This window comes from Eurosta solidaginis, chromosome 2, assembly GCF_040869045.1.
Source record: "Eurosta solidaginis isolate ZX-2024a chromosome 2, ASM4086904v1, whole genome shotgun sequence".
Classification (NCBI taxonomy): domain Eukaryota; kingdom Metazoa; phylum Arthropoda; class Insecta; order Diptera; family Tephritidae; genus Eurosta; species Eurosta solidaginis.
The window spans coordinates 298,654,830-298,682,124 of NC_090320.1; the positions used below are offsets into that span (position 1 = coordinate 298,654,830).

The 27,295-nt window shown below is 39.4% G+C and overlaps 2 protein-coding genes and 1 long non-coding RNA gene across 5 annotated transcripts; 2 read left to right on the forward strand and 1 right to left on the reverse strand.

The window, feature by feature from the left end:
• The first annotated feature begins 9,831 nt into the window (after nt 1–9,831).
• On the forward strand, nt 9,832–23,555 carry LOC137241271 (trans-1,2-dihydrobenzene-1,2-diol dehydrogenase). 3 transcript variants are annotated; one of them, XR_010949954.1, is made up of 5 exons: nt 9,832–10,251; nt 10,309–10,679; nt 21,501–21,602; nt 21,661–23,063; nt 23,170–23,306. XR_010949954.1 is itself a non-coding variant. In XM_067768707.1 (4 exons), exons 1-3 carry the CDS (start codon nt 9,882–9,884, stop codon nt 21,609–21,611), a joined length of 852 nt encoding a protein of 283 aa, XP_067624808.1. In that variant the 5' UTR covers nt 9,832–9,881; the 3' UTR covers nt 21,612–21,660; nt 23,170–23,281. The 3 variants fall into 3 exon arrangements, 2 of the variants coding, with proteins under 2 accessions (XP_067624808.1, XP_067624807.1); XM_067768707.1 differs by lacking the exon at nt 21,661–23,063 and having other exon boundaries at nt 21,501–21,660; nt 23,170–23,281; XM_067768706.1 differs by lacking the exons at nt 21,501–21,602; nt 21,661–23,063 and having other exon boundaries at nt 23,170–23,555.
• LOC137240187 (uncharacterized) lies at nt 13,856–15,723 on the reverse strand. Its single transcript, XM_067766127.1, has one exon. It carries the CDS (start codon nt 14,930–14,932, stop codon nt 13,856–13,858), a length of 1,077 nt encoding a protein of 358 aa, XP_067622228.1. The 5' UTR covers nt 14,933–15,723.
• A 2,574-nt stretch (nt 23,556–26,129) lies between the features above and the next one.
• LOC137242883 (uncharacterized) lies at nt 26,130–26,956 on the forward strand. Its single transcript, XR_010950394.1, has 2 exons — nt 26,130–26,584; nt 26,677–26,956. It is a non-coding gene; the product is annotated as an uncharacterized lncRNA (long non-coding RNA).
• Nucleotides 26,957–27,295: the final 339 nt, after the last annotated feature.

Below are 27,295 nucleotides of genomic sequence, written 5' to 3' on the forward strand. Positions count from 1 at the left end.
AGTCCATCTATAGATACAAAATATTCTTTAATCATTAACAACTCAAGTAGTTTTACCTTCAAAGGACCTTGAAGAAGTCTGTGGCAACGGAACCCTTATTTAATAGCTAAACTTAGGTCGCATTCAAATTATCTACACTCGACAAATACTGTATTAGAGGTACACAAGAAGTTCGTTTACGATGGCAACCCAGAGAGGACGGAGAATCTTAAACTGACGTATATGGGGCATTCCAAGGTGGTTCAGCATGCCAATGGAACTATAGATCCCTTGAGGGATGATTTTGTATTCTTTGAAAAGGGTTTATATGCATTTCTTCAATATTTTTTCTATACATTTTTTTTAATTCTTTAGATAATTATTGAAATAATTTTTGTTTTTTAACAACTAGGCTTAAAATTATGCTACCAGAGTAAAATTTATTATTTAATTTTGTTTGCCAGCTTAACAGTTTCACACAGAAGCTTAATGGAATCTTACTTACTTACTTAATTGGCGCTTAACCGTCTAAACGGTTATGGCCGTCCAACAAGGCGCGCCAGTCGCTCCTTCGCTCCGCCAACCGGCGCCAATTGGTCACACCAAGGGAGTTTAAATCGTTTTCCACCTGGTCCTTCCAACGGAGTGGGGGCCGCCCTCTACCTCTGCTTCCATAGGCGGGTTCCGATAGAAACACTTTCTTGGCCGGAGCATCATCTTTCATTCGCATAACATGGCCTAGCCAGCGCAGCCGCTGCGTTTTAATTCGCTGGACTATGTTGATGTCTGCGTATAGCTCGTACAGCTCATCATTAAATCTTCTTCGGTACTCGCCATCGCCAACGCGTAGAGGTCCATAAATCTTTCGAAGAACTTTTCTCTCGAACACTCCCAAAGCCGCTTCATCTGCTGTTGTCATGGTCCATGCTTCTGCCCCATATAGCAGGACGGGTACGATAAGTGACTTGTAGAGTATGATTTTCGTTCGCCGAGAGAGGAATTTACTTTTCAATTGCCTACGTAGTCCAAAGTAGGATTTATTGGCAAGATTGATTCTTCGCTGGATTTCAGTGCTGATGATGTTGCTAGTGTTGATGCTGGTTCCCAAATAAACGAAATCTTGTACTATTTCGAAATTATGGCTGCCAACAGTAGCGTGGTTGCCAAGGCACATATGCCCTGACTCTTTGCTCGATGACAGCAGGTACTCCGTTTTGTCCTCATTCACCATCAAACCCATCTTTACCGCTTCTTTTTCCAGTTTGGAGTAAGCAGAGCTAACAGCGCGGGTGTTTAGACCGATGATATCAATGTCATCAGCATATGCCAGTAATTGCACGCTTTTATAGTATATTGTTCCAGTGGGGTTAAGTTCTGCAGCTAGTATAATTTTCTCCAGCATCAAATTAAAGAAATCGCACGATAGGGGGTCACCCTGTCTGAAACCTCGTTTAGTTTCGAACGGCTCGGAGAGGTCCTTCCCAATTCTGACTGAGCTGATGGTGTTGCTCAACGTCATTTTGCACAGCCGTATAAGTTTTGCGGGGAAACCAAATTCAGACATAGCGGCATATAGGCAGCTCCTTTTCGTGCTGTCGAAGGCGGCTTTAAAGTCGACGAAGAGGTGATGTGTGTCGATTCTCTTTTCACGGGTTTTTTCCAAGATTTGGCGCATTGTGAAAATCTGGTCGATGGTAGATTTACCAGGTCTGAAGCCGCACTGATAAGGTCCAATCAGCCGGTTCACGGTGGGCTTCAATCTTTCGTACAATACACTTGAAAGGACCTTATATGCGATATTAAGAAGGCTGATTCCACGATAGTTGGTGCATTTTGCAGTATCCCCCTTCTTGTGGACTGGGCAAAGAACATGTTATTTCACGCGGCCAACGCTTCGAGATATCGCCATAAAGGTCGACCAGGGGTACCTCTAGAATGTGTGTTTACAATATGGGTATCAAATTAAAGGTATTAATGAGGGTTTTTAAAGGGAGTGGCCCTCAGTTGTATATGTGAAGTGGTTTTCGAGATATCGACCAAAATGTGGACCAGGGTGACCCAGATCATCATCTGTCAGGTACCGCTAATTTATTTATATATGTAAAACAGTATTCCTGTCAAAATTCCAAGGGCTTTTGATTCCGCAATGCAGACCTTTTTCATTTTCTCCTACTTAATATTGTAGGTGTCACACCCATTTTACAAAGTTTTTTCCAAAGTTATATTTTGCGTCAAAAAACCAATCCAATCACCATGTTTCATCTCTTTTTTCGTATTTGGTATAGAATTATAGCATTTTTTTCATTTTTCGAAATTTTCGATATCGAAAAAGTGGGCGTGGTCATAGTCGGATTTCTACCATTTTTAATACCAAGATAAAGTGAGTTCAGATAATTACGTGAACTAAGTTTAGTAAAGATATATCGATTTTTGCTCGAGTTATCGTGTTAACGGCCAAGAGGAAGGATAGACGGTCGACTGTGTATAAAAACTGGGCGTGGCTTCAACCGATTTCGCCCATTTTCACACAAAACAGTTATCGTCATAGAAGCTATGCCCTTACCAAATTTCACAAGGGCGGAGCCACGCCCATTTTAAAATTTTCTTTTATTTTTGTATTTTGCTGCACCATATCATTACTGGAGTTGAGTATTGACATAACTTACATACATAATGTAAAGATATTAAATTTTTTGTTAAAATTTGACTTATCAAATTTTTTTATGTGGTTGTGTTCGTCATCCGATTTTGCTAATTTTTGTTTAGCACACATATAGTAATAGGAGTAACGTTCATCATGATATTGTAACGAATTTGCTGCAAATCCTCTTATTTGCAACCCTCTGCTAAGTTCGTATCGCTAAACTGTTGAATAAATAACTCCAATATGTAATAATGCAAAATGGCCTTTATTCAAGTACTTCACAATAACACTTATACTTTGCAACGAATAGCTTGCTTAATAACCAAACTGATTGACAGCTCAAATGAAACTCTACTATTCAAAATAATACTGCTATAGCTCGCTAGATAGCGCTTAATCCAAATCTCAAATCAAACTCAATTACTTCTTACTCGCCTGCCCCGCTTTTATAGTTTACGCTGCATACTTCTAGGCTCTTCGATTTCCAGAAGTTACTAGTTAGTTCGGCTACAAATCGCCAGCCACAACTACGTGCACAAATTATTGCTCTCTCTTGTGACAACTCAAATAAGATATATGCATGTGTTTGTGCATTGCCGCTCCGCTGCTCGTATACGTACATATGTGTTGACGCAATTATTTATTCGTTTATGTACATACATAATGATTGAATTATTGATGTGCATTCACGTCACTGGTTAGCATCGGCTTAGAGACGATAGCATCGCTCAGTGCTGCTAACATTCGTTACACTGCCCTCCACCTAAGTCTGATCGTCCCGATCAGATAAATCTCTCGATCTAAACGCCGCTAGCATCTCCAAATGAACCACCTTTCTATTTCGTGGTTTCCCAATGGTTTGTATGCGGTAGATGGAATTACTGATCTTCTTCACAACCTTGTACGGGCCTTCCCAAATGCACCGAATTTTGGCTGGAACACCTTTCCGCCGGTGGGGGTTGTTTAACAGTACCAAATCTCCCTCCAAGAACCCTTCCGAATTATTGTTCTCATTGTACCTGCGTTTGATCTTAATACTCATTATCCTTAGTCGTTTCCTCGCACTCTGTTGTTTGACCAATGAACTACTTCGCAGAGCTTGCGCTTGACGGATTGGCTTGACAGTATCGTTCCGCCGTTTCCCAACAGAAGTGCGCGATGGCTTGAAACCACCCTTGCATGCTTCTTGCAAAATTCTTGCAGTCGTTTTAGTGCGTCCATTAGGGTTTGTCAATGCCGGTGTTTTTCTCGCAGGTACTTTTGATTTCGCTTTCTTTGGCCCATTCGTTTCATCAACCTTTACCTTTGACTTTCGTGGCCTTTGTCGACTTTTCTCCACCAGTACTCGATTACTGCTGAAACCTTTTTCCAAACTAAAGTTAAGTGGTATGTCCTGGTTCTTATAGCGCATAATTTTTCTCCGCATATCGATCCTGACGTCATGGTCAACCAAGAAGTCCACTCCCAATATGACTTCATCAACGATCTCCGCCACAACGAATTTGTGTAGAACCATGACTTTTCCAGTTAATACCTCACATACCACTTCGCCTTGGACTTGATTATACTCGCCTGTGACCGTACGCAACCTTGCTCCAGGTAACGACTTTACTCTCCTGTAGACCAAATCAGATCGAATCAAGGAATGAGATGCCCCCGTATCTACAGTCAGTACACGCTCTTTACCATCCACATTCCCTCTGATGGTAAGACTGCTTGATTTCCTTCCAATCTGCGACACAGATATCACAGGACATTCAATAGCCGGGGCAAGTTTTCGTTCTTTACATCCGACACGTTCTTGCTCATTTCCGCCAGCTTTGCGTTTACGGCCACCCACATTGTTGGAACTATTAAGGCCAAGATCGCAATGTCGTGCAATATGACCTGGGTTGCCGCACTTGAAACATTTAATAACTCCGGCATTTTTCTGTTGTGATCCCTTCAGTGCTTCCAAAATTGTGTCTACCCATTCTGGCCTTTCTACTTCTGCACGATGAGCCTTATATGCTGGTTTACTTAATAGGGAGGCAGTTTCCTGAGTCAATGCATGTGATACCGTTTCAGCAAATGTCAGTTTTGGGTTCGCGTATGTAGCTCGCTTCGTTTCCACGTCTCGTATGCCATTTATAAAACTCTGGATTTTTACCCTCTCGGTGTATTCCACGGGCGCGTCCGCATTTGCGAGATGAGCCAACTTTTCAACATCTGAAGCAAACTCCTGCAATATCTCATTTGCTTTTTGGTAGCGGTTTTGCAACTCAATTTGGAATATCTGTTTCCTGTGTTCGCTTCCGTATCGCCGTTCTACAGCAGCCATCAATGCGTCATAACTGTTCCGTTCGTACTCTGGAATAGTCTGTAAGATTTCGGCAGCTGGTCCTTTCAATGCTACGAAGAGTGCGGCAACTTTATCTTCCACATTCCAGTTGTTCACTGCTGCGGTCTTCTCAAAATGTAGCTTAAAGACCTGGAAAGGAACAGAACCGTCCAAGGATGGTGTTTTTACCTTTGAATTACTAGTTAAAACTGCTGGGCGATTTAGTTGCAACTGCTCGATACGTCCTCTCAAAGCATCCACCTCGGCCTCGATTTTTTCTTCAAACTGTAAAATTTTTGTATCTTGCGCCTCCAACTTCGAGGAAATACGTTCTTCTTGCTCTTCCAGTTGAGCAGAGATCTGCGATGATATTTGCGCCGACATTTCGGATATCCGTGCCTCTTGTGCTTCAATCTTCGCTGTTATACGGTTCTCCTGCGATTCCAGCTGAGTTTCCATCTTGGATGTTATGCGTGTCTCTTGCGATTTCAATTGTGATCACATGTTGGTAGATATTTGTGATGACATTTCGGACATTTGTGCCGATATTGCAGCCAACATCATGTTCAGGTCTGTGTTCGTCATTGTCTGCGGTGTTTCATATTTCTCTTCAATTTTTGCTGTTGTCTCGTCCTCATCAGGATAAAAGACATACTCGTCCACATCAATTCCTTCTGCTTCCATTGCCTCTCGTAGCCGTGCCTGAAGTTCGAGTTTAACGCCACTTGTATTCAATCCACGGCTCTCCAACTCCTTCTTTAGTTGCTGGATCTTCAATTCACTGAACTTTGCCATGTCCTTGTTGTCCTCTGGAATTTATTCAACAATTCCTCTTCTAACACAAATTGTAACGAATTTGCTGCAAATCCTCTTATTTGCAACCCTCTGCTAAGTTCGTATCGCTAAACTGTTGAATAAATAACTCCAATATGTAATAATGCAAAATGGCCTTTATTCAAGTACTTCACAATAACACTTATACTTTGCAACGAATAGCTTGCTTAATAACCAAACTGATTGACAGCTCAAATGAAACTCTACTATTCAAAATAATACTGCTATAGCTCGCTAGATAGCGCTTAATCCAAATCTCAAATCAAACTGAATTACTTCTTACTCGCCTGCCCCGCTTTTATAGTTTACGCTGCATACTTCTAGGCTCTTCGATTTCCAGAAGTTACTAGTTAGTTCGGCTACAAATCGCCAGCCACAACTACGTGCACAAATTATTGCTCTCTCTTGTGACAACTCAAATAAGATATATGCATGTGTTTGTGCATTGCCGCTCCGCTGCTCGTATACGTACATATGTGTAGACGCAATTATTTATTCGTTTATGTAGATACATAATGATTGAATTATTGATGTGCATTCACGTCACTGGTTAGCATCGGTTTAGAGACGATAGCATCGCTCAGTGCTGCTAACATTCGTAACAATATCTTTACAGTATATAAGTAAATTATGTCAACATTCAACTCCGGTAATGATATGGTGCAACAAAATACAAAAATAAAAGAAAATTTCAAAATGGGCGTGGTTCCACCCTTTCTCATTTAATTTGTCTAGGATACTTTTAACGACATAAGTCGAACAAAAATTAACCAATCCTTTTGAAATTTGGTAGGGGCATAGATTTTATGACGTTAACTGTTTTCTGTGAAAATGGGCGGAATCAGTTGATGCCACGCCCAGTTTTTATACACAGTCGTCCGTCTGTCCTTCCGCATGGCCGTTAACACGATAACTTGAGCAAAAATCGACATATCTTTAATGAACTTAGTTCACGTGCTTACATGAACTCACTTTATCTTGGTATGAAAAATGAACGAAATCCGACTATGACCACGCCCACTTTTTCGATATCGAAAATTACGAAAAATGAAAAAAATGCCATAATTCTATACCAAATACGAAAAAAGGGATGAAACATGGTAAGGTAATTGGATTGTTTTATTGACGCGAAATATAACTTTAGAAAAAACTTTATAAAATGGTTGTGACACCTATCATATTAAGTAGAAGAAAATGAAAAAGTTCTGCAGGGCGAAATAAAAAACCCTTAAAATCTTGGCAGGTATTACATATATATGTAAATAAATTAGCGGTATCCAACAGACATTTTGGTCGATATCTGGAAAACGCCTTAACACCACTCCCTTTTAAAACTCTCATTAATACCTTTAATTTGATATCCATATCGTACAAACAAATTCTAGGCTCACCCCTGGTCCACATTTATGGCGATATCTCGAAAAGGCGTCCACATATAGAACTAAGGCCCACGCCCTTTTAAAATACTCATTAACACCTTTCATTTGATACCCATATCGTACAAACACATTCTAGAGTCACCCCTGGTCCACCTTTATGGCGATATCTCGAAAAGGCGTCCACCTATAGAACTAAGGCCCACTCCCTTTTCAAATACTCATTACCACCTTTCATTTGGTACCCATATCGTACAAACACATTCTATAGTCACCCCTGGCCCACCTTTATGGCGATATCTCGAAAAGGCGACCACCTATACAACAACCACCACTCCCTTTCAAAACCCTCATTAATACCTTTAATTTGATACCCATATCGTACAAACACATTCTAGAGTCACCCCTGGTCCACCTTTATGGCGATATCTCGAAAAGCCGTCCACATATAGAACTAAGGCCACTCCCTTTTAAAATACTCATTAACACCTTTCATTTGATACCCATATCGTACAAACACATTCTAGAGTCACCCCCGGTCCACGTTTATGGCGATATCTCGAAAAGGCGTCCACATATAGAACTAAGGCCCACTTCCTTTTAAAATACTCATTAGCACCTTTCATTTGGTACCCATATCGTACAAAAAAATTCTAGTGTCACCCCTGGTCCACCCTTATGGCGATATCTCTAAAAGGCGTCCACCTATAGAACTAAGGCCCACAATATCTTCAACGACTGCCAAATTACATTTTTAGAAATTTCACGCGGCCAACGCTTTTATTTAATTGTCTCATCAACTAGATTGATGAGGAGTGTGATGACTAGTTCCTAGGGCCTACCTAATTATTTTCTAGCTTTTAGTATTATTATCACTTCATGTAAGTACTTTTTTCAATAAAACCGTTTAATTTAAAAAAAAAAATTTAATGATTTTATTCATACAATAAGTGAGCCTAAATACGAGTTCAATCAGACTCCCAGAGAATATTAACTTTGATTGGATAACGGTTGGTTGTACAGGTATAAAGGAATCGAGATAGATATAGACTTCCATATATCAAAATCATCAGTGTCGAAAAAAAATTTGATTGAGCCATGTCCGTCTGTTCGTTAACACGATAACTTGAGTAAATATAGAGATATCTTCACCAAATTTAGTACACAAGGTTATCTGGACCCAGAATAGATTGGTATTTAAAATGAGCGAAATCGGATGATAGCCACGCCCACTTTATATATATAACATTTTGGAAAACACAAAAAACCTGATTATTTACTAAATAATACACCTAGAATGTTGAAATTTGACGTGTGGACTGATATTGAACTCTCGATAAAAATTTGAAAAAAAAAATTTTAAATGGGCGTGGCCCCGCTCACAAATATTATTAATCAAAAATCGTTAAACCTATCGTAACAAAATTCGGCAGAGAGGTGGCCTTTACTATAAGGAATGCTTTGAAGGAAAATTAACGAAATCGGTTAACGACCACGCCCACTTTTATATAAAAGATTTTTAAAAGGGTCGAAGACTAGAATAATAAGCTATAACTTAGCAAAAAATAGTTTTAAATCAATGATATTTCACTTATCAAGTTTTATTGTAAGAGGAAATGGAGAGACATTTTTTTAAACGGGCGGTGCCACGTGTTAAGTAGAAAAGTAATTTATCTGAAATGAAATGTGCAATTGAAGCTCACGCTGAGTATATAATGTTGGGTTACGCCCGAACTTAGACACACTTACTTGTTTCAAAATAAATTTGAATATTTGTTCCAAAGTTCCCTTGTTTTCTGAACACTCTTGGCATACAGCTGATAATTTTCAACATATCAGAGTCATAAAAGACTCTCGTGATCATATATTTGAGGCTCACATGTTTTACATATTAAGAACTCATATCGGTCCTAGTTATATTACCTCTACTACCACTTTTCTATATGATAGTTTTTTTAAAAAACCTTACAAACAATTGCGCCATTTCTCTTTCATCAAATTTTTCACATTTTTCCGAAGTCATCAGGAATTTGCTAAAGATTTTCAATCGATTCAATCGATCTTTTTGTAAGGAATGCGGAATCGTGGAGGATTAAATATGAAAGGCCTGGGCCGACGATCCTTAAGTTTTAACCAGCCTAGTGTGTGAAGCGAAGACGATATGTATTTTTATAATATGGCAGACAAATTTTCACCAAGTTTTAAAATCAAAAGTGGATAAAAGAAAAGATTTGTTATAAAAACCATGACGAAAGTTTCAAAATTTAATGTCTCTAAAATTTACTGCAAGATAAATTTTCTAAAAAGAACTCATATAAATATTTTTCAAAGATTACAAAGTAAAGAGCTCTCAGCAAAATCGGTGATGGCATATCCATTGGTAGGATGAATTTGCGTGGAACTCCCCGTAGTATTAATATATTTATTTTACTATTTTTGTAAAGACGCAACAAATTGTTGTTACGTAATTAAATAAAAAATAAAATCAAAATGAAATTTAATAAAAACATACAAAATACAGACAAACATATTAACATACCAGCTAATAATGAATACACTGAATGCTCCCAACGAGATTACCGACACTGATAACACCATATTGATCCACTCTAAACACCAGTCACATGTTTTGATTTAAATTTTACACGTTAGATCTATTTTGCATTAGTTTTGTCAAGTACGCGAAACAATTAACTACACCAAGACCTAAAAAAAGTACCAATTCGCAATGCCGGTGCTTAAGTGGGGTATTGCAGCTGCTGGCCGTATAACCCATGACTTTGTCACAGCTCTGTCAACCATTGAGAATAGCCAACATGTTGTAGTTGCTGTGGCCGATGTCGAATTAGAGCGAGCACAACAATTTGCAGAACGGCATGAAATACCAAAGTCGTATGATGGTTTCGATGCACTCTCACTGGATCCAGAAGTCGATATAGTCTATGTGGGTACTTTGAATCCATTTCACTATCGTGTGGCGCGTCTTATGTTGGAGCGTAGCAAGCATGTATTGTGTGAGAAACCGTTATGTTTGAATGTACGACAAGCCGAGGAGTTATATCGTGTAGCTAAGGAACGTAATGTCTTTCTCATGGAAGGTGAAGACCAATGAGAAGCAGATGCAGATTGAAAATAATCTTTTCGTTTCTTTACAGGCATGTGGTCACGTTTCTTTCCGAGCTATGCGCGCCTGCACGAACTTCTACTTGCTGATTGTATTGGCGAAGTGACACACATACAGGTACAGCATGGCTTTCGTGCAGATGTGGAACGTATTTTGTTACGTTCACTCGGCGGCTCCATAACAATTGATATTGGTCTTTACGCCTTGCAACTGGGTCAATTAATTTATGGTTGTGCTCCGGTCGCGATTAAATGCAATGCGCAACTGAATGGTCATGGTGTTGATTTGGAATGTGACTTCACATTGGATTATGGGCAAAATCGCACTTTATCTGCATTAGTATCGGGATTGGAAAATTTAGACGGCAGCGCCAAATTGTTAGGCACCAAGGGAGAACTAAGGGTAAGTGCAAATCTGTACTAAATTGCAAGCTGCATGTGATAATTTTTAAGTTCAACTTCATGTGAAAAGAGTGCGGAAAAAGGCATGACATTCAGTATGCGCACATTGTGTCTAAGGAAACTCAGAAAAACTTATATGTAGCTCAGTTTCCTTCGAGCCGACCTTAACCTTTCCGAGTTCTGATAAGCAGGCACGAGGAGGCTGGTTTATTGCTGATAACACCAGCAATATATAGAGGTCTGTTATCAATAAGTTTCTGTTTAACGTACTTAAATATGCTCAAATATACTCAAATAGATGTAAGACTTTGTCTGATAGATACTTTTAGTATATGATGCTAAAGTTATTTCACTAAAAAAATTATTTTTTACTAAGGTCGGAGATCGTAAAAAAAAAGAAAGGCCCGATAACCTCCGAAGAGATTTTAAGCCGAGCTTCTCTTGCAATTTGCATCGTGCTCCTTTAAATTTTTCCTAGAAATTGGCGGGACGGGACCTACTTGTTTTATAACGACTCTGAACGGCATCTGCAAGGCAGATGAGTTTTCACTACGAGCTTTTCATGGCAGAAATACACTCGGGAGTGCTTGCCAAAAACTGCCGAGGGGCGACCCCGCTTAGAAAAATTTCTTCTAATTGAAGAAACTTGTTTCTAAAATTTTGATGTTGCTTTGCCCAGGGCGTGAACCCAGGATCTTCGGTGCGGTAGGTGGAGCACGCTACCATCACACCACCGCGGCCGCCGAAGGGAGATCATAGAGTTATAAATAAAGAAGCTGGAAGAACCATACTAGTTTTTGGGCTTGAAAAGACTGACAATTTCTACCTCTTTGAACTGTGGTATTTCGCAAATCTACATCTAATCAACTCAAATAAATGCAATGTTTTGTCCAATATGCTTCCTGTACTAGTCCGACGGTCTCGGGAACGTTTTATTTCACTTTGTCGAAGCCATAGGTCGCATCGCCTTGCTTAACTGTCTTCCAAAATATGCCTAGAGTTACCAGTGCCGCCGTACGTAAAATATACTAAAGTATTCATTTTTACTGGAATTTTTAATATACTTAATATGCAATAATCATCTGAAATCATAAATTGTTTAAATTTTTGCAAGGAATTTGCTTCGAAATTAAACAACATTTACTAACAGAAACTGCAGCAACACAGAATATTTAGTTGAAAAATAAGAGAGTTCTCGTTCTCATAAGCACCTCGAATTCTGTTAAAGATTTCTCTAGCATTTTTTGTGGGGATTCCTTCACTATGATTTTGGTAGCCGTGGTGAAACTCAAGACGTTTCACCAAATGGTAACCGGGCCCAGAAAAGTTCTATAGCATTACCGGTTCATTATAGTATCAAACAAGTAAGGAAGGCTAGATTCGGGTATAACAGAACATACTCTAAAATAAGGGAAAATCACCATGTAGGAAAATTAACCTAAGGTAACCCTGGAATGTGTTTGTATGACATGAGTATCAAATGGAAGGTATTAAAGAGTATTTTAGAAAGTAGCATAGTTCTATAGGTGGACTTCTTTTCGAGATATCGCCATAAAAGTGGACCAGGGGTGACTCTAGAATGTGTTTGTACGATATGGGTATCAAATTAAAGGTATTAATGAGGGTTTTTAAAGGGAGTTTATTGTATATGTGAAGTCGTTTTCGAGATATCGACCAAAATGTGGACCAGGGTAATTATTTATATATGTAAAGCAGTATTCCTGCCAAAATTCCAAGGGCTTTTGATTTCGCAATGCAGACCTTTTTCATTTTCTTCTACTTAATATTGTAGGTGTCACACCCATTTTACAAAGTTTTTTCTAAAGTTATATTTTGCGTCAATAAACCAATCCAAATACCATGTTTCATCCCTTTTTTCGTATTTGGTATAGAATTAAAGCATTTTTTTCATTTTTCGAAATTTTCGATATCGAAAAAGTGGACGTGGTCATAGTCAGATTTCGACCATTTTTAATACCAAGATAAGGTGAGTTCAGATAATTACGTGAACTAAGTTTAGTAAAGATATATCAATTTTTGCTCGAGTTATCGCGTTAACGGCCAAGAGGAAGGACAGACGGTCGACTGTGTATAAAAACTGGGCGTGGCCTCAACCGATTTCGCCCATTTCACAGTTATCGTCATAGAAGCTATGCCCTTACCAAATTTCACAAGGATTGGTAAATTTTTGTTCGACTTATGGCATTAAAAGTCTTCTAAACAAATTAAATGAAAAAGGGCGGAGCCACGCCCATTTTGAAATTTTCTTTTATTTTTGTATTTTGTTGCACCATATCTTTACTGGAGTTGAGTATTGACATAATTTACTTACATACATACTGTAAAGATATTAAATTTTTTGTTAAAATTTGACTTCAAATTTTTTTTTTTTTAAGAGGTTGTGTTCGTCATCCGATTTTGCTAATTTTTGTTTAGCACACATATAGTAATAGGAGTAACGTTCATCATGATATCTTCAACGACTGCCAATTTACAGCTTGCAAAACTTTTAAATTACCTTCTTTTAAAAGTGGGCGGTGCCACGCCCATTGTCCAAAATTTTACAAATTTTCTATTCTGCGTCATAAGATCAACCAATCTACCAAGTTTCATCGCTTTATCCGTCTTTGGTAATGAATTATAGCACTTTTTCGGTTTTTCGAAATTTTCGATATCGAAAAAGTGGGTGTGGGTATAGTCCGATTTCGTTCATTTTAAATAGCGATCTGAAGTGAGTGTCCATGAAATTACATACCAAATTTCATTAAGATACCTCAAAATTTACTCAAGTTATCCTGTTTATGGACAGACGGACGGACGGACATGGCTAAATGAATTTCTTTTTTCGCCCAAATCATTTTGATCTATTTCGATTAGTTTATGCCGTTACGGATTACCGTTATGCGAACAAAATTTTATTTTATTTTTTATTTATTTATAAAAGCTTATACAATGTTATTTAACATATGTACAACCTAAAATACATGCAGCGCTAACATCAGAGGCTATCAGCTGTCCGTTGAATAAATGATTTTTGTTATATTCTTCTAAGTAGATCGGAATCTTTTAGAAAATGATATATAGTTTTTATGTTTTCACCAGTTGGGTTGGAAAGAAGGGAGATAGGATCCATATTAAAGTTGCGTTCTCTTTTATCTCGAAGCATTGGGCAAAATTCTAAGTTGCTGTGTCATTGTAAAATGGACAGCAATTGGTTGTTGTGCTACCAAGGAGGTGAGCATGCGTAGCTATTGTGTGTCCTATCCGGAGACGTATGTATGGAGTGAGAATGTTAGCTGGTATTGTTGATGGATACACTGGTTTGACCTTTGCTGAGTTGACTATAGCATAATGGTGATTATAAGAAATCCAATCAATGGCCAGTTTAGAGTGCCTCCTTTCGTTGATGAGACGATATATGTCAGATTTTGTAAAGAAGCTGACTGTTATTGTGGGCGCATTAGATGCATCTCTTGCTAATTCATCAGCGTAAGAATTTCCAGTTATACCAGTGTGGCTTGGAACCCACATTAGCTTAATTTTATTTTGATACAGAATAAGATATTCTCTAATTGAGTTGATGACATTAGTGAGGTTATTGCAATTTTGTATAGCTTGAAAACATGATAAGCTGTCGGTACATATTACATATTTTCCAGAGTTTTTAGAAGCATGTAGAACGGCGTGGAAAATTGCGGAGGCCTCAGCAATAAATATAGAACAGAAGGGGAAAAGCAGCCCATAGGATATCGGCTTACCTTTCTCGCTAACGACAGTAAAAGACGTACTGGTGTTTTTAGATCCGTCTGTGTAAATAAATCTCCAACTATTATGTTTTAATGCACTCGCAACTATTCGAAATTCAGCGATGTAAATCGCATTCGGAGTGGTGTTTTTAGGTAGGCGAACTAGATTGTCTATAAAAGTTTCTTTAGAAATCAGCCATGGAGGATGACAAAGTTTACGTAGTTTAGGTGGTTTTAATGGCAAGTTGTTTGTTTTGGCAAAAGTCGCGCATTTGTATATAGCTGATTCAATTTTAGGCGATCGGATCCGTGATGATGTTGAATGCAAAGCATTTTGTAGCGTGATGTTGGAACCAAGGATAATCCTAGGGTAGAGTTTGATAGTGCTGTCTTCCATGTTATCCCTTAGAAAGGGAAGACCAGATTCAGCTAATAAATTTTTTATAGGCGATGTTGGAAAAGCATGAAGTGATCTTCTTATAGCTGAGTGATACGGAGCAGCAAGCATTTTGATATGGTTCTTTGAGTGATGTCCATAAATTTCAATAGCGTAATTTATTACGGAGAGTATTAGAGCGTTGACAACTTGAATTAATAGGGCTGGGCCAATGAGCGAGCGCTTATATGATAGGTACTTAATGATATTTGAGTTTCTAATAATTCTATTTCTTATATACTGACAGTGATCTTTAAATACATACTTACTATCTAGGACTAATCCAAGAAACTTAAGTGTAGGAGGACATGGAATATTTACATTATTAAATAAAATTGGTGGAAAATTACAACTTTGTTTTCTACAAATGTGGAATGATTTAGATTTAGAGTACGATATTGAAGCGCCCGACGAGGGACCAAGAGGATAGCTGGGAAAGGACGTCTACAAAGGAAGAGGATATGGAACTAAGGTCGGAAGATTAGGAAAATATGAGAAGGTCATCAGCATATAGCTCGTGACATATATTAGGAAAATTTGATAGGATAGAACTGATTTCGTCAAATGCTATGATGAACAAAATAACTGATAGCGGTGATCCTTGAGGGGTTCCGTTATCTAAGGAAAGTGAGGGAGAAGATGAACCAGAAATAAGAACTTTGATTTTACGTTTATATAGGAAAGATTTTACAAAATTAAAAATACGTGGTCCCACATTCCATTTAATTAATTGCCTTAAAACTACGTGTATGCCAACGCGATCAAACGCCTTTTCGAAATCAAGAGAGAGAAGGGAAACGTGGTTTTTGTTAGATAGAGCATCACAGATGAAATGGTCAAGGTATAGCAGGGCATCAATTGTGCTTTGGCCTTTTTTAAATGCAACTTGATTAGAGTGAATGGGCTTATTAAATTGGAGGAACCATGAAAGCCTAGTAGCCATAATTTTTTCTAAAAGTTTTCCTAGGCAAGGCAGGAGAGAAATTGGGCGATAGCTGGTAACTTCGTAGGGAGGTTTACCCGGTTTTAAGATTGGAATGATGGCGCTGGTTTTCCAGACTTGGGGGATGATGGAAGTTTGAAAGATATTGTTGTAAAGTTTAAGGAGTCTATTAAGGAGAAGAGGGGGTAGGTGTTTTATGATGGGATAGGAAATTTTATCTATTCCAGGAGTTTTACCTTTAACGGAAGACAGGGCAAGATGAAGTTCAATTGAAGACAGATTTGAATCGAGATATTTGGCTGAAGGTGTTAAGGAAGAGGGAAGGTAGGTATAGGAGAGAATAGATTGTTTGTTAGAAAAGTATTCAGGTGAGAAATTAGGGTCAGAGGAGATATTAGAGAAATAATTGGCGAACTCTAATGCTATATCCTGAGGATATAGTAGGGTGCCTTGTGAGGAGTTGAGGGGTGGGATAGGAGAGGAGGTTAGGTTACCAGATAATCTTTTTATGTTTGTCCAAATCATTTTGGGATCAGAAGAGGAATTTATGCTGGTGGTAAGAGTCTGAAAAGATTTAATTTTAGCTAACTTAGCTTTTCTTCTAAAAATGGCATTCGCTTTTTTATATGCTACAAGATTCGATGGGGAGCGGTTATGTTTAAAGAGATGCCAAGCTTGTTGCTTGTGAAGTCTTAGAGAAGAAAGTTAATTATCCCACCAAGGAGGGTTGTTATTACGGGGTTTAGGAGAGGTTAGTGGAATGGATTGGTTGGCTGCAGATCTAATAATTTTTTGGATCCTGGAAACTTCTTGATTTATGTTATTAGAAGAAGGAAGGGTATCTGCGTACTTCAAACAAAAATCTTCGAATTTAGGCCAGTCAGCTGAAGAAGTTTTAAAGAATATTCTGGGTTTAGAGAAAGTTGAATTTTGGTGGGAAATGTTAGCTTTGATAGGAAAATGATCGCTTCCATGTAGGTCATCTATACGATGCCAATCAATTTTAGGGGATAATGAGGTAGAACAGAATGTAAGGTCAATTTGGGTAAAAGTGGAATGAGTGGAGAAGTGGGTAGGAGAACCATCGTTAAGTACGAAACAGTCGGAGCTAAGCACAGCATCTTCAATTGCTCGGCCTTTGGTGTTGGATGAGAGAGAACCCCACAGAGGACACCAGGCATTGAAGTCACCAGCAAGAAAGAAAGGAGTAGAGCCAGGTGGGAGAAGGTTCAGGAAATCAGCTGAAGTAAATGTTTGGTGTGGCGGGGAATGGGCACAAATTATGTTGATTTTAAAGGGGGAGGAAATTTCAAGGGAAAGGGACAAGATATTCGAAGGAGATATAGAGAGAATGTTATGTGGAATGTTTCTTCTAATCAGGATTGCGATACCTTGCTTGCTTGATGTGTTAGACGGGTGGTTGTAGAAGTGACCAATATAGGATTTTGGGGTATAAGCTGTTTTATTGTTTGCTATATGTGTTTCATTTAATAATATAACAGAAGGGTTGTGTTCTTTAATTAATATTGTCACGGATATTAACATAACTAATGCGGCAGTTACCCACCGACGTGTGCCGTACGTACGGACGTTTGTCGTACGAAACACGTTTGACCGAACTTTCAAGCCCGTAGGAATCAATGTGTGCGTCTGTGTACATGTACATAACATATTTGTGTGTGTATTGTTTACAGATAAGCACTGTTGCCATTGACCATTTTTCATGTATGCTTATGGAAACATCAACTTTTTCCAATTTAATTTTTGATCCTGCAAAAGGCCGGAATAAATATTAAATAAGTATAAATATATTACATATTTATAATCTGCACTTTTACATAATTATTTCGAATTATTTTCACAATTTTTCAAACTTTAATTAGGTGTTTTTGCATAAAAGTGCAAACGGTCAAAAATTAGCGCACAAGCATGTAATGTATACAATTTATTTATATATATATATATATTTTTTTTTTTACCTTGAACTAGGTCTTAAAGACCGTAAATAAATAAATTATTATTATTATTATTATAAAAGTTTACTAGGCAACTCTGACTAGTGAGAGAGCGATCAGCTGACACGTTCTTACGGAAAAAATCAAAATTGTTTTGATTTCTACCATTGTTAATTTTACCAAGTAGCGCAACTAACAGCTGATCGGTGAAAATTCGCACATTCACACGAACAGTTCTCGACTCAGTTTCAAAACAAAATTTTAGATTATTTAACTCAAATTTTAAAGTGAGATAGTCTTTACGAATTTATGTACATAGAATATATAAGGCGTTTTTGTTGTTATTAAAACAGTAGTTTTATTTTTATTAAAGCTTTTATCAATTTTTTTTTTAATTTTGAAAAAACTCCGAACACCATTCCTTTATTTTATGACATTCGACTGCCTAGTCCACTGCCTTCCACTCTATTCGCAACATAACCTCTGTTTAAGTTGCCAAACTATATAGTAAACAATGATTTCTACGTTCCGGGCTACGTACGTGCGGGCGTTGCACGTCGGTGAGTTTTCGTTTACATTGCACATTCATAAGATAGGTCGTGTTACCCACGAACGTACGTAGAAAAAACGTGTCAGCTGACACGACCTATCTTATGAATGTGCAATGTAAACGAAAACTCACCGACGTGCAACGCCCACACGTACGTAGCCCGGAACGTAGAAATCAAAACCATTTTGATTTTTTCCGTAAGAACGTGTCAGCTGATCGCTCTCTCAGTAGACAGAGTTGCCTAGTAAACTTTTGTACGCTAATTTTTGACCGTTTGCAATTTTATGCAAAAACGCCTAATTAAAGTTTGAAAAATTGTGAAAATAATTCGAAATAATTATGTAAAAGTGCAGATTATAAATATTTTATCTATTTATACTTATTTAATATGTATTCCGGCCTTTTACAATATCAAAAATTAAATTGGAAAAAGTTGATGTTTCCATAAGCATACATGCAAAATGGTCAATGGCAACAGTGCTTATCTGTAAACAATACACACACAAATATGTTATGTACATGTACACAGACGCACACATGGATTCCTACGGGCTTGAGAGTTCGGTCAATCGTGCTTCGTACGACAAACGTCCTTACGTACGGCACACGTCGGTGGGTAACTGCCGCATAAGTTATACCATCACTAAGGCGATGCCAAGGCCACGATAAACAGTATTTACGTCAATAATCAAATCATGTATACACATATATAAGGCAGCCGAAAGATGTCACACACAGATGCATTTACTTATACGCCTATGTATGCGCGAGAGACTGTAAACTACAAACATTCACATCAATAATTCAATCATTATGTATCTACATAAACGAATAAATAATTGCGTCTACACATATGTACGTATACGAGCAGCGGAGCGGCAATGCACAAACACATGCATATATCTGAGTTGTCACAAGAGAGAGCAATAATTTGTGCACGTAGTTGTGGCTGGCGATTTTGTAGCCGAAACTAACTAGCAACTTCTGGAAATCGAAGAGCCTAGAAGTATGCAGCGTAAACTATAAAAGCGGGGCAGGCGAGTAAGAAGTAATTCAGTTTGATTTGAGATTTGGATTAAGCGCTATCTAGCGAGTCATAGCAGTATTATTTTGAATAGTAGAGTTTCATTTGAGCTGTCAATCAGTTTGGTTATTAAGTAAGCTATTCGTTGCAAAGTACAAGTGTTACTGTGAAGTACTTGAATAAAGGCCATTTTGCATTATTACATATTGGAGATATTTATTCAACAGTTTAGCGATACGAACTTAGCAGAGGGTTGCAAATAAGAGGAATTGCAAGAAAATTCGTTACAATATTACAAGTTCTAAGTAGTTATTTATGTAACCGTTAATGTTCCATTGAAGGACAGTTAACATCATGAAAAAGAAAAAAGGAAAAGAAAAATGTGTCAGGAATTATGTTTCCATGAGCGAGGGGATGTTTGAGGTGGGAAAGGGAGTTGGAGAAGGCACAGAGGCGGGAGGCAAATTAATGGCAGGGGATGAAGATAAGGAGAGGAGAGAAGGGAGGGGAAGGAGAGTTATTTAGGGAGGATACTGAAGGAGATGGGGTATTAATGCAGTCTGAAGGGACTGAATGGTTGTTGTTATTAGAATGGGTGTTGTTGTTGATTGAAGTTTTAGCAATAATGTTGAGGTTGGAGTCGTTTGAGAGTAAGTTGTTTTCATTTTTGGAAGAATTTGTATTGAAATAAGCGTTGTTGCTGGAAGCAGTTATGTTAGCGTAAGAAAATGATGTAGGAGTAGTTGGAGTTTGAGCCTTATAAAGGCTTCGCTCATTGAGCATTTGTGAATAGTTTTAATTTTGAGTATTTCTTTAGATTGGGCAAATTTTGGACAGTCATTAGAAGAAGCAGGATGTTCACCACCGCAATTTGCACATTTCACTCTAGTACAATCAGAGGGGGAGGAATGGTTAGGGGGAAGATTGCAGATCACGCAGGATGGAGTACTGTTGCAGCGTTTGGTAGTGTGACCTAACAATTGGCAATTTTTACAGCGCATGGGATTTGGGTAATAGGGACGGATATCAAGAGTTCGCCAGCCAACTTCAATACGACTAGGCAAAGTGTATTTCTCAAACGTTAGAAGTATTGCGCCCGTAGGCTCCCGCTTGCCATTATTTAGTTTGGTGAATTTGTGAACTGCAGTGACGCCTTGATCTTTCAGACCATCTATTATTTCCTCATCAGTAAGTTGGCAGATAAATGGAGCATAAATCGTTCCCTTTACTGAGTTAAGTGAGTTATGAAGTAAAATTTCAACAGCACCAGCACCGGGCAGGTGTTTAGTTGAGAGAAATTTGTCGGCAATTTTTTGGTTTTTTACGAGTAGTAGTAGGCTACCATCTCGAAGAGATGTGATGTTGTTAACGTCTTTACTAATTGATTGTATACCTTTGTAGACAGCAAAACAAGATGAGGATGAAATCGGTTTTTTGTCGTCCTTCGATTATATTACCAGATACTTAGGATCATCCTTCTGTGTTAAAGGTAATTCCGGGAACAAGTCAAGTGTTGAAGTTGTTGGGTTTTTTCTTTTGCTTGTAGGAGCTGGAGATAAAGGTGCAAACCTGTTATACCCCAGCTTGTTGGCCCCGAGGGGCATTGTGATGAATTACGATTTTATCAAATTAAATATTTAATTCAAAGTTTTATCAAAAGAATAAAAAAGCACGTGGAAAAGTTCAAAAAGCAAATTTAGGTTAAGTAGCGCAAACAGAAAGTAGCGAGTATAAATCCCAAACGAATTAAATGCGACCGTACGGCTTGACAGTTCGGTGCGAATGGCGAACAAAATTAATATAGTCTGTGAGCCCTGCTCAGCTGAGTATAAAAATAGTCGCCTTTTAGGCGCTTTTATACTTATGACACTACCGCTGTGCGACTGAAAAAAAAGAAAGCATGAGTTTGATCAAAGAAGGGACCTTTGTGAGAAATTGGGGCCATAGGGTAATCCATGGTATGGATAACATCGTCCATTATATGTATATAACAACGTATGCTGCTATAAATTGGTGGAAGACGCTAAACCAAAAGAGTGATCACAAAAATGCAAATGAAATGTGCAAAGGTTGGCGTGCCTGGAAATATTAGGGGCAATAAGCAGTGCACTTCTGGAAGGGTTTTCAACTACAGCCTTCATTTGATGTATCTGCATGTTCTCTTGTAGGGTTTTAACAGCAAAAGCAGCGCTTATACTGAGAGAAACCAACATTTGGAAAATCGGCCGAATACGGACACGCTACAATATTTGATGGCACAGCAGGAGCACGTTTGTTAAAATTTACCTTACGTTTGTCACCGACTATATTACAATTTTTCACTTCCAGGTACAGAATAAAGTGTCCTTTGAGAGGCCAAAACTGTAGTAGGGGCATTGCACTCTAAACAAAGGGATCAAAAATTTAAAAGGAAACTTGAGCTGAGCTGTATTCGCAGAGGAGGTTTATGCTAAAGAGAAAGCTGCTAGAACGCTTAAGACAATAGTTTGAAAAACCAATGTAACGATCTTGTTGTCAGTTTTCAGCCAGGCCGCCTTAAAGAAGTTCTTATTCAAGTCGGACATCGTAGGGAAGTGTTAAACCCTACAGGCATCTTGGGACATATCTAAAAATGGAAGGGAATGAATTTTGTTGTTGCTGTGGTAGCGATAAGGACACTCCCCGAAGGCTTTGGGGAGTGTTATCGATGTTGATGGTCTTTTGGCGGATGCAGATCCGGTGCGTTCCGGTAACAAGCACCGTAAAGGTACTAGCCCGACTATCTCGGGAACGGTTTAGTATGACCACACGAAACCTTCTAGGCCATTCCTACATCCATCATTAGTACCGAGTCGCCAGAGCCTCGGCTGTTAACGAAACAGGATTCGTCACAAGTAGGTGTGGTTGACAATTGGGTTGGAGAGGCTATGTATATATTGCGCTGGCAACCCGTTGAGAGGAATTGCGCTACACAACTCGAACTAAATAAATCTGCAGTGAGAGTACTAGCAGATGTCATCACGGGCTACAATCCTATTGCACCAATTCTTCGACGGTGACGTATATCAGCAAGCTCCCTTTGAAGAAGTTGTCAAGATGAGGAGTCCTTTCATCAATTTCTCCGCAATGCTCAGGATTGCAAACAAGACGACTAAGATTTTTGGGTACACGGGCTTTCCATAGGCTGCCGGAGGTGAAGACGGTGGATGTTTCGCTCCTACTAAAACTCATATGGGAAATTAAGTGGTTTATTGACGGCTAGTTTGGTAGGATCTGGTTGGACGAATGTGCTTGGACCTGCCAGTCACTTATTTGAAAAGGTCAATCAAATAAAACTATCTTCATTACGGCCGCATTAAGTATCACCGTTTCCGGCTTATACATACCAACGGATGAACAGAGGATTGCACAATGGTTATAATGGTTATTTTAACTGAAAAATCACTTCCCGATGGCGTAGAGTGCTACGGATATAGACAGTCCTTAGCGGGACCGAATCCGACACGATGCAATACTAGCACCTTCTGGTACGTACCCAGCTGACGGGAGTACGATTTTGTAGCCACTCGAACCTTCGGGTCGGTGGATTTTATTCGCCTCTTAAGACAGCCAAAGATATCACGGGTATATTCTAACCCCTTTAACTCATTGAGGGGGGGATTGCGGTATTTTCGCTAAAAGTTTAAGCTTATAATGAGATAAGACGAGTTTGAATAAAATTCTGAAAGAAGGCTTGATTATATGCAGCTCAGGTATAGGACATTTTTGAAACACTTTCCTAATTTTATCAAAAGAATAGTATTTTAAAATTTTTGGTTACTTTTTCCTTTAACATTTCGCCGTTTCTATTATTTACAGCTCAACAACTATTGGTGCTGCACGTCCATTACGAAACCCAATAGCAATACCGAAACTTGGCCATTGCCGCCAGCAAAATTCGAATTCAACCATACCAACTCTTGCGGATTACGCTATGAAGCCGAGGAGGTGCGTAGATGTATAGATAAACGTTTATTGGAAAGTCATTTGTTTACGCATGCCCAAAGTCTCGAATTATTACGCATCGAAGAAGAAATACGTAGACAAATTGGTGTACATTATGATGATGTCGTATGTTTAGATCTATAATAAGTACCTAAATAGATACAAGAGAATGTATGTATGCATCTGTGATAGAAAGCAGGTAATGGGAAATAAAGGAAAATTGTTAGTTTGTCATAAAAAATATAATTTAATGAACCAAATTGTATTGTGAAATCAGTTAAAAAAAAGTAATAAATATTAGGCGCGATAACCTCCGAAGAGATTTTAGGCCGAGCTTCTCTTCCAATTTGACAATGCCAATTTGCGTCGTGCTCCTCTTGATTTTCTATACAAATTGGCCGGACGGGACCTACTTGTTTTATGCCGACTCCGAACGGCATCTGCCAGGCAGATGAGTTTTCACTGAGAGCACTTCATGGCAGAAATACACTCGGAGCGCTTGTCAAACACTGCCGAGGGGCGACCCCGCTTATAAAAATGTTTTCTTCTAATTGAAAAACCTTATTTCTAAAATTTTGATGTTGCTTTGCCCGTGGTGTGAACCCATGGCATACGGTGTGGTAGGCGGAGCACGCTACCATCACACCATGGTGGCTGCCAAATCAGTTGCCGATTCAAAAACGCTGCATCTCCACAAATACCGAACAATTCCTTTTCTCTGAATCTAGCTGAAGAATGCTTTACCTCAGTATTTTCAAAAGGGCCCCATCTGAGCATGAAGACATTCTATGACTCATGGCTCCGCTTCCCAAGGCAGTCGGTTCTATGTACCGGAGCGACTCGGGATTTTTCCCGACCAAGGACTGTCATTTCAGTGTGACCCCATTTAATTTGTTTCGTCCCTCCCACAAATTGTCATCCTCCCAGCAGCTCCTTGCAGCAGGACTGCTACATATTCTCTTACTCCGGGAAGGTATCGAACCCAATCCGGGTCCGTCTCCTGACCCCGGGCCTGAGAAATGGTTTTGCTGCATTTGCCAGAAAAGAATCTTTTTAGGACGGTCATACTCTGTTCAGTGTGTCTCGTGCAAGGGATGGTTGCATCGGACAGGTTGTTCTGGGCTTGATCCCAAAACCCGACGTCCACGTAACTTTTATAAATCTTTTGTGGCTCCTTGCTGCTCACGCCCAAGGGCGTCCCGTAGTCTACGCCTAAGCGTATCCCCACTACCTTCCAGCAGCTTCGCTGCTCAGCAAGCCACAACAAGTACCCGCTGCTGCTCGCGCCCCACGGCGCCAACAACTCAAACATCTGATACCACTCATAACTACTACCTTCGTAGTAGAGCTGGTAGCAATGCTGAGCATCAGCCCCTGCCCCCGTCTTCTTCTCCCCCCCCTCTTTTCTGGCAGCAATCGTGCAGGTCAGGGAAACAGACTCTTAGTCCCTGCCTCCGTTTGCACCGTCTGCCAGCACAGAATATATAGGTTTGCGACATCCGCTCAATGCAGCTCCTGCCTTGGGTGGTGCCACTTTCCTAGATGTTCTGGTCTCCGCGACGGCAACCCCTCGACGGGTTTCATCGCGCCATTTTGCCAGGTCGCAAACCCAAATCATCTGGGTAACCCAATGCTTGCCCAAGGGCGCCCAGTCCCAAGGCCACAACAGCAATTGCGTCCTGGCCTTCCACAACCTAGGCGTAGTCACCCCTCACTTACCCCTAGAGTGGCGGCGTCACCCCTCATGCACTTCAGAATTCTGCAGTTCAACTGTAATGGACTAACTGGGAAGATTACGGAGATAGTCGATTTCATGAAGCGGCACAACATCCGCATTGCTGCCATTCAAGAGACTAAACTCACAGCAAGATCTGCATTGCAGACCTGCTCTGGTTATAATATCCACAGGAAAGACCGCGAGAGCGGAAATGGAGGCGGCCTCGCGTTTATTATACACCACTCTGTGCAATATCATATATTTGATCCTGGCATCGACCGCAGTGACAATGTCTTAGAACGTCAAGGCCTATCTGTCCGGTCAGGCGATGCAAATCTAGAAATCATCAACATCTATATCCCTCCTGTCACCTGTTGCCCCAGTGGATACCGCCCTAATATCGAGGCCTTACTCACTGGCAACAATCGCATTATCTTAGGCGATTTCAATGCCCATCACGACCTATTGCATTCAAACTTGCGGGCGGACAGTAGGGGTGAGATGTTGGCGGATCAAATAGACGAAACGACGTTCTGCACAATAAACGGAGACGCCCCCACACGTATGGTAGGAAGCTGTTTCATAAACTTCAAAAAAGGAAAGTGGGAAGAATATAAATCTGCAACAGACAGCAGCTTTGCTGCCCTCCCTATCCCGACTGATGCCCGCCAAGGGGAGCGTGCCTTCCGTAAGGTCATTGAATCCGCCTCTGCACATTTCATTCCCGCCGGGAGAATTCCCGAAATCCGGCCCCACTTCCCGGCGGAGGCCGCGAGCTTAGCGAGGGAACGCGAACTTATAAGACAGCTTGATCCAGGCGACCCCCAAATAAGGGATATAAACCAACGCATCAGATTGCTTGTGGACGAACACAAGCGGGCGAAATGGGAAGAGCACCTAAGAGGTTGTAAACTCTCTACCGGTGTAGGTAAACTTTGGTCAACCGTAAAGTCCCTATCGAATCCGACTAAGCACAAAGACAAAGGTTCCATCGCCTTTGGCGATAAGGTGCTGTCGGATGCGGAAAAATGCGCGAGCGCTTTCTGCCGACAATATATAATGCATCCTACGGTCGACAAAGATAGACGGAGAGCCAATAGACTAGTGATGGCTCGATATTTCGCTATTGGTGATTGCATCGCCGCTATTGACAAATCGCTAATAGCTATAGCTATTGCAATCCAAATATATCAGTGATTGGCTATTTTCCTTCATTCGATTCTTTTGAATGACAATCACCTCTGGCAGAATATCGCCAATAGCGATTATAGCGATTGGCGATTTTCCTTCAGCATGGAATTCTAATACTAATAGCAGCGATGCAATCATCGATAGGGAGATATCGTTCATCATTGCTCATCTGTGTGCTTTACTTTCCGAAACAGCGAACGGAACAAAGCAAACTTGTGCAACAACTAGAACGACGACATTGTGAAGTCGGCTAGAAAAGCAGCCACGTGGTTTGGGTAATTTTTATAGACAAGCGAAAGATCGAACTCAAAAATAATCAACGCAAAGATCAAAGAGACCGCAAGGCACAACTCATTCAAAAGCAATTATCGAAGTGCAGAGGTATATAGAAGAAACTGTAATTGCACGAAAAGTTGATCCTTTTTTATGGTGGAAGAAAAACAATTACAAGTATCCCAATCTATCTCCTATAGCTCGCGAAAAGTTGGGGTGTTTAGGAACATCGGTTCCCTGTGAAAGACTTTTTTCTCAAGCCGGCCTTATTTTAAGCGAGAGAAGAATGCGCTTAGATGATGAAAAGGCTAAAATCCTTATCTTTTTAAACGCCAATCATAAAATATAAAATTCGTTATATTTTGATTTTATATTTAAGTATTTATAATAAAATAATTAATATTTGTCAAAATATTAAACAAGCAATATAAGTTTAAACTTTAATTTCATGAAATGTATAAAAGAAATGGAATGACTGAATTTTTTTGTTTTTAATTACACTATGTGACGCCAAATAGACATGGGTCTTTAGACTTGGCCTAAGATTGATTGCCTGTGTTATTCATAAGTTCATACTTCTAGGCAGTAGCCGTTAACAGTTTTATAAAATTTGTGTTTTTGATGGTAAAATAAAAGAATTATAGAAACATATATCACTCGTCTTATTGTAAACAGATTAACTCAAAATTTAAGGTTTTTGGGAGAATGCAATTCAAGATTTGTCATATGGTTTGTATATGGTTGAATTCTCTGGCTAATTTCAGGGCACTGCAGTGGGTGGCTAATTTTCTGCTAAAGAATATTTTTATAATAGTTTGA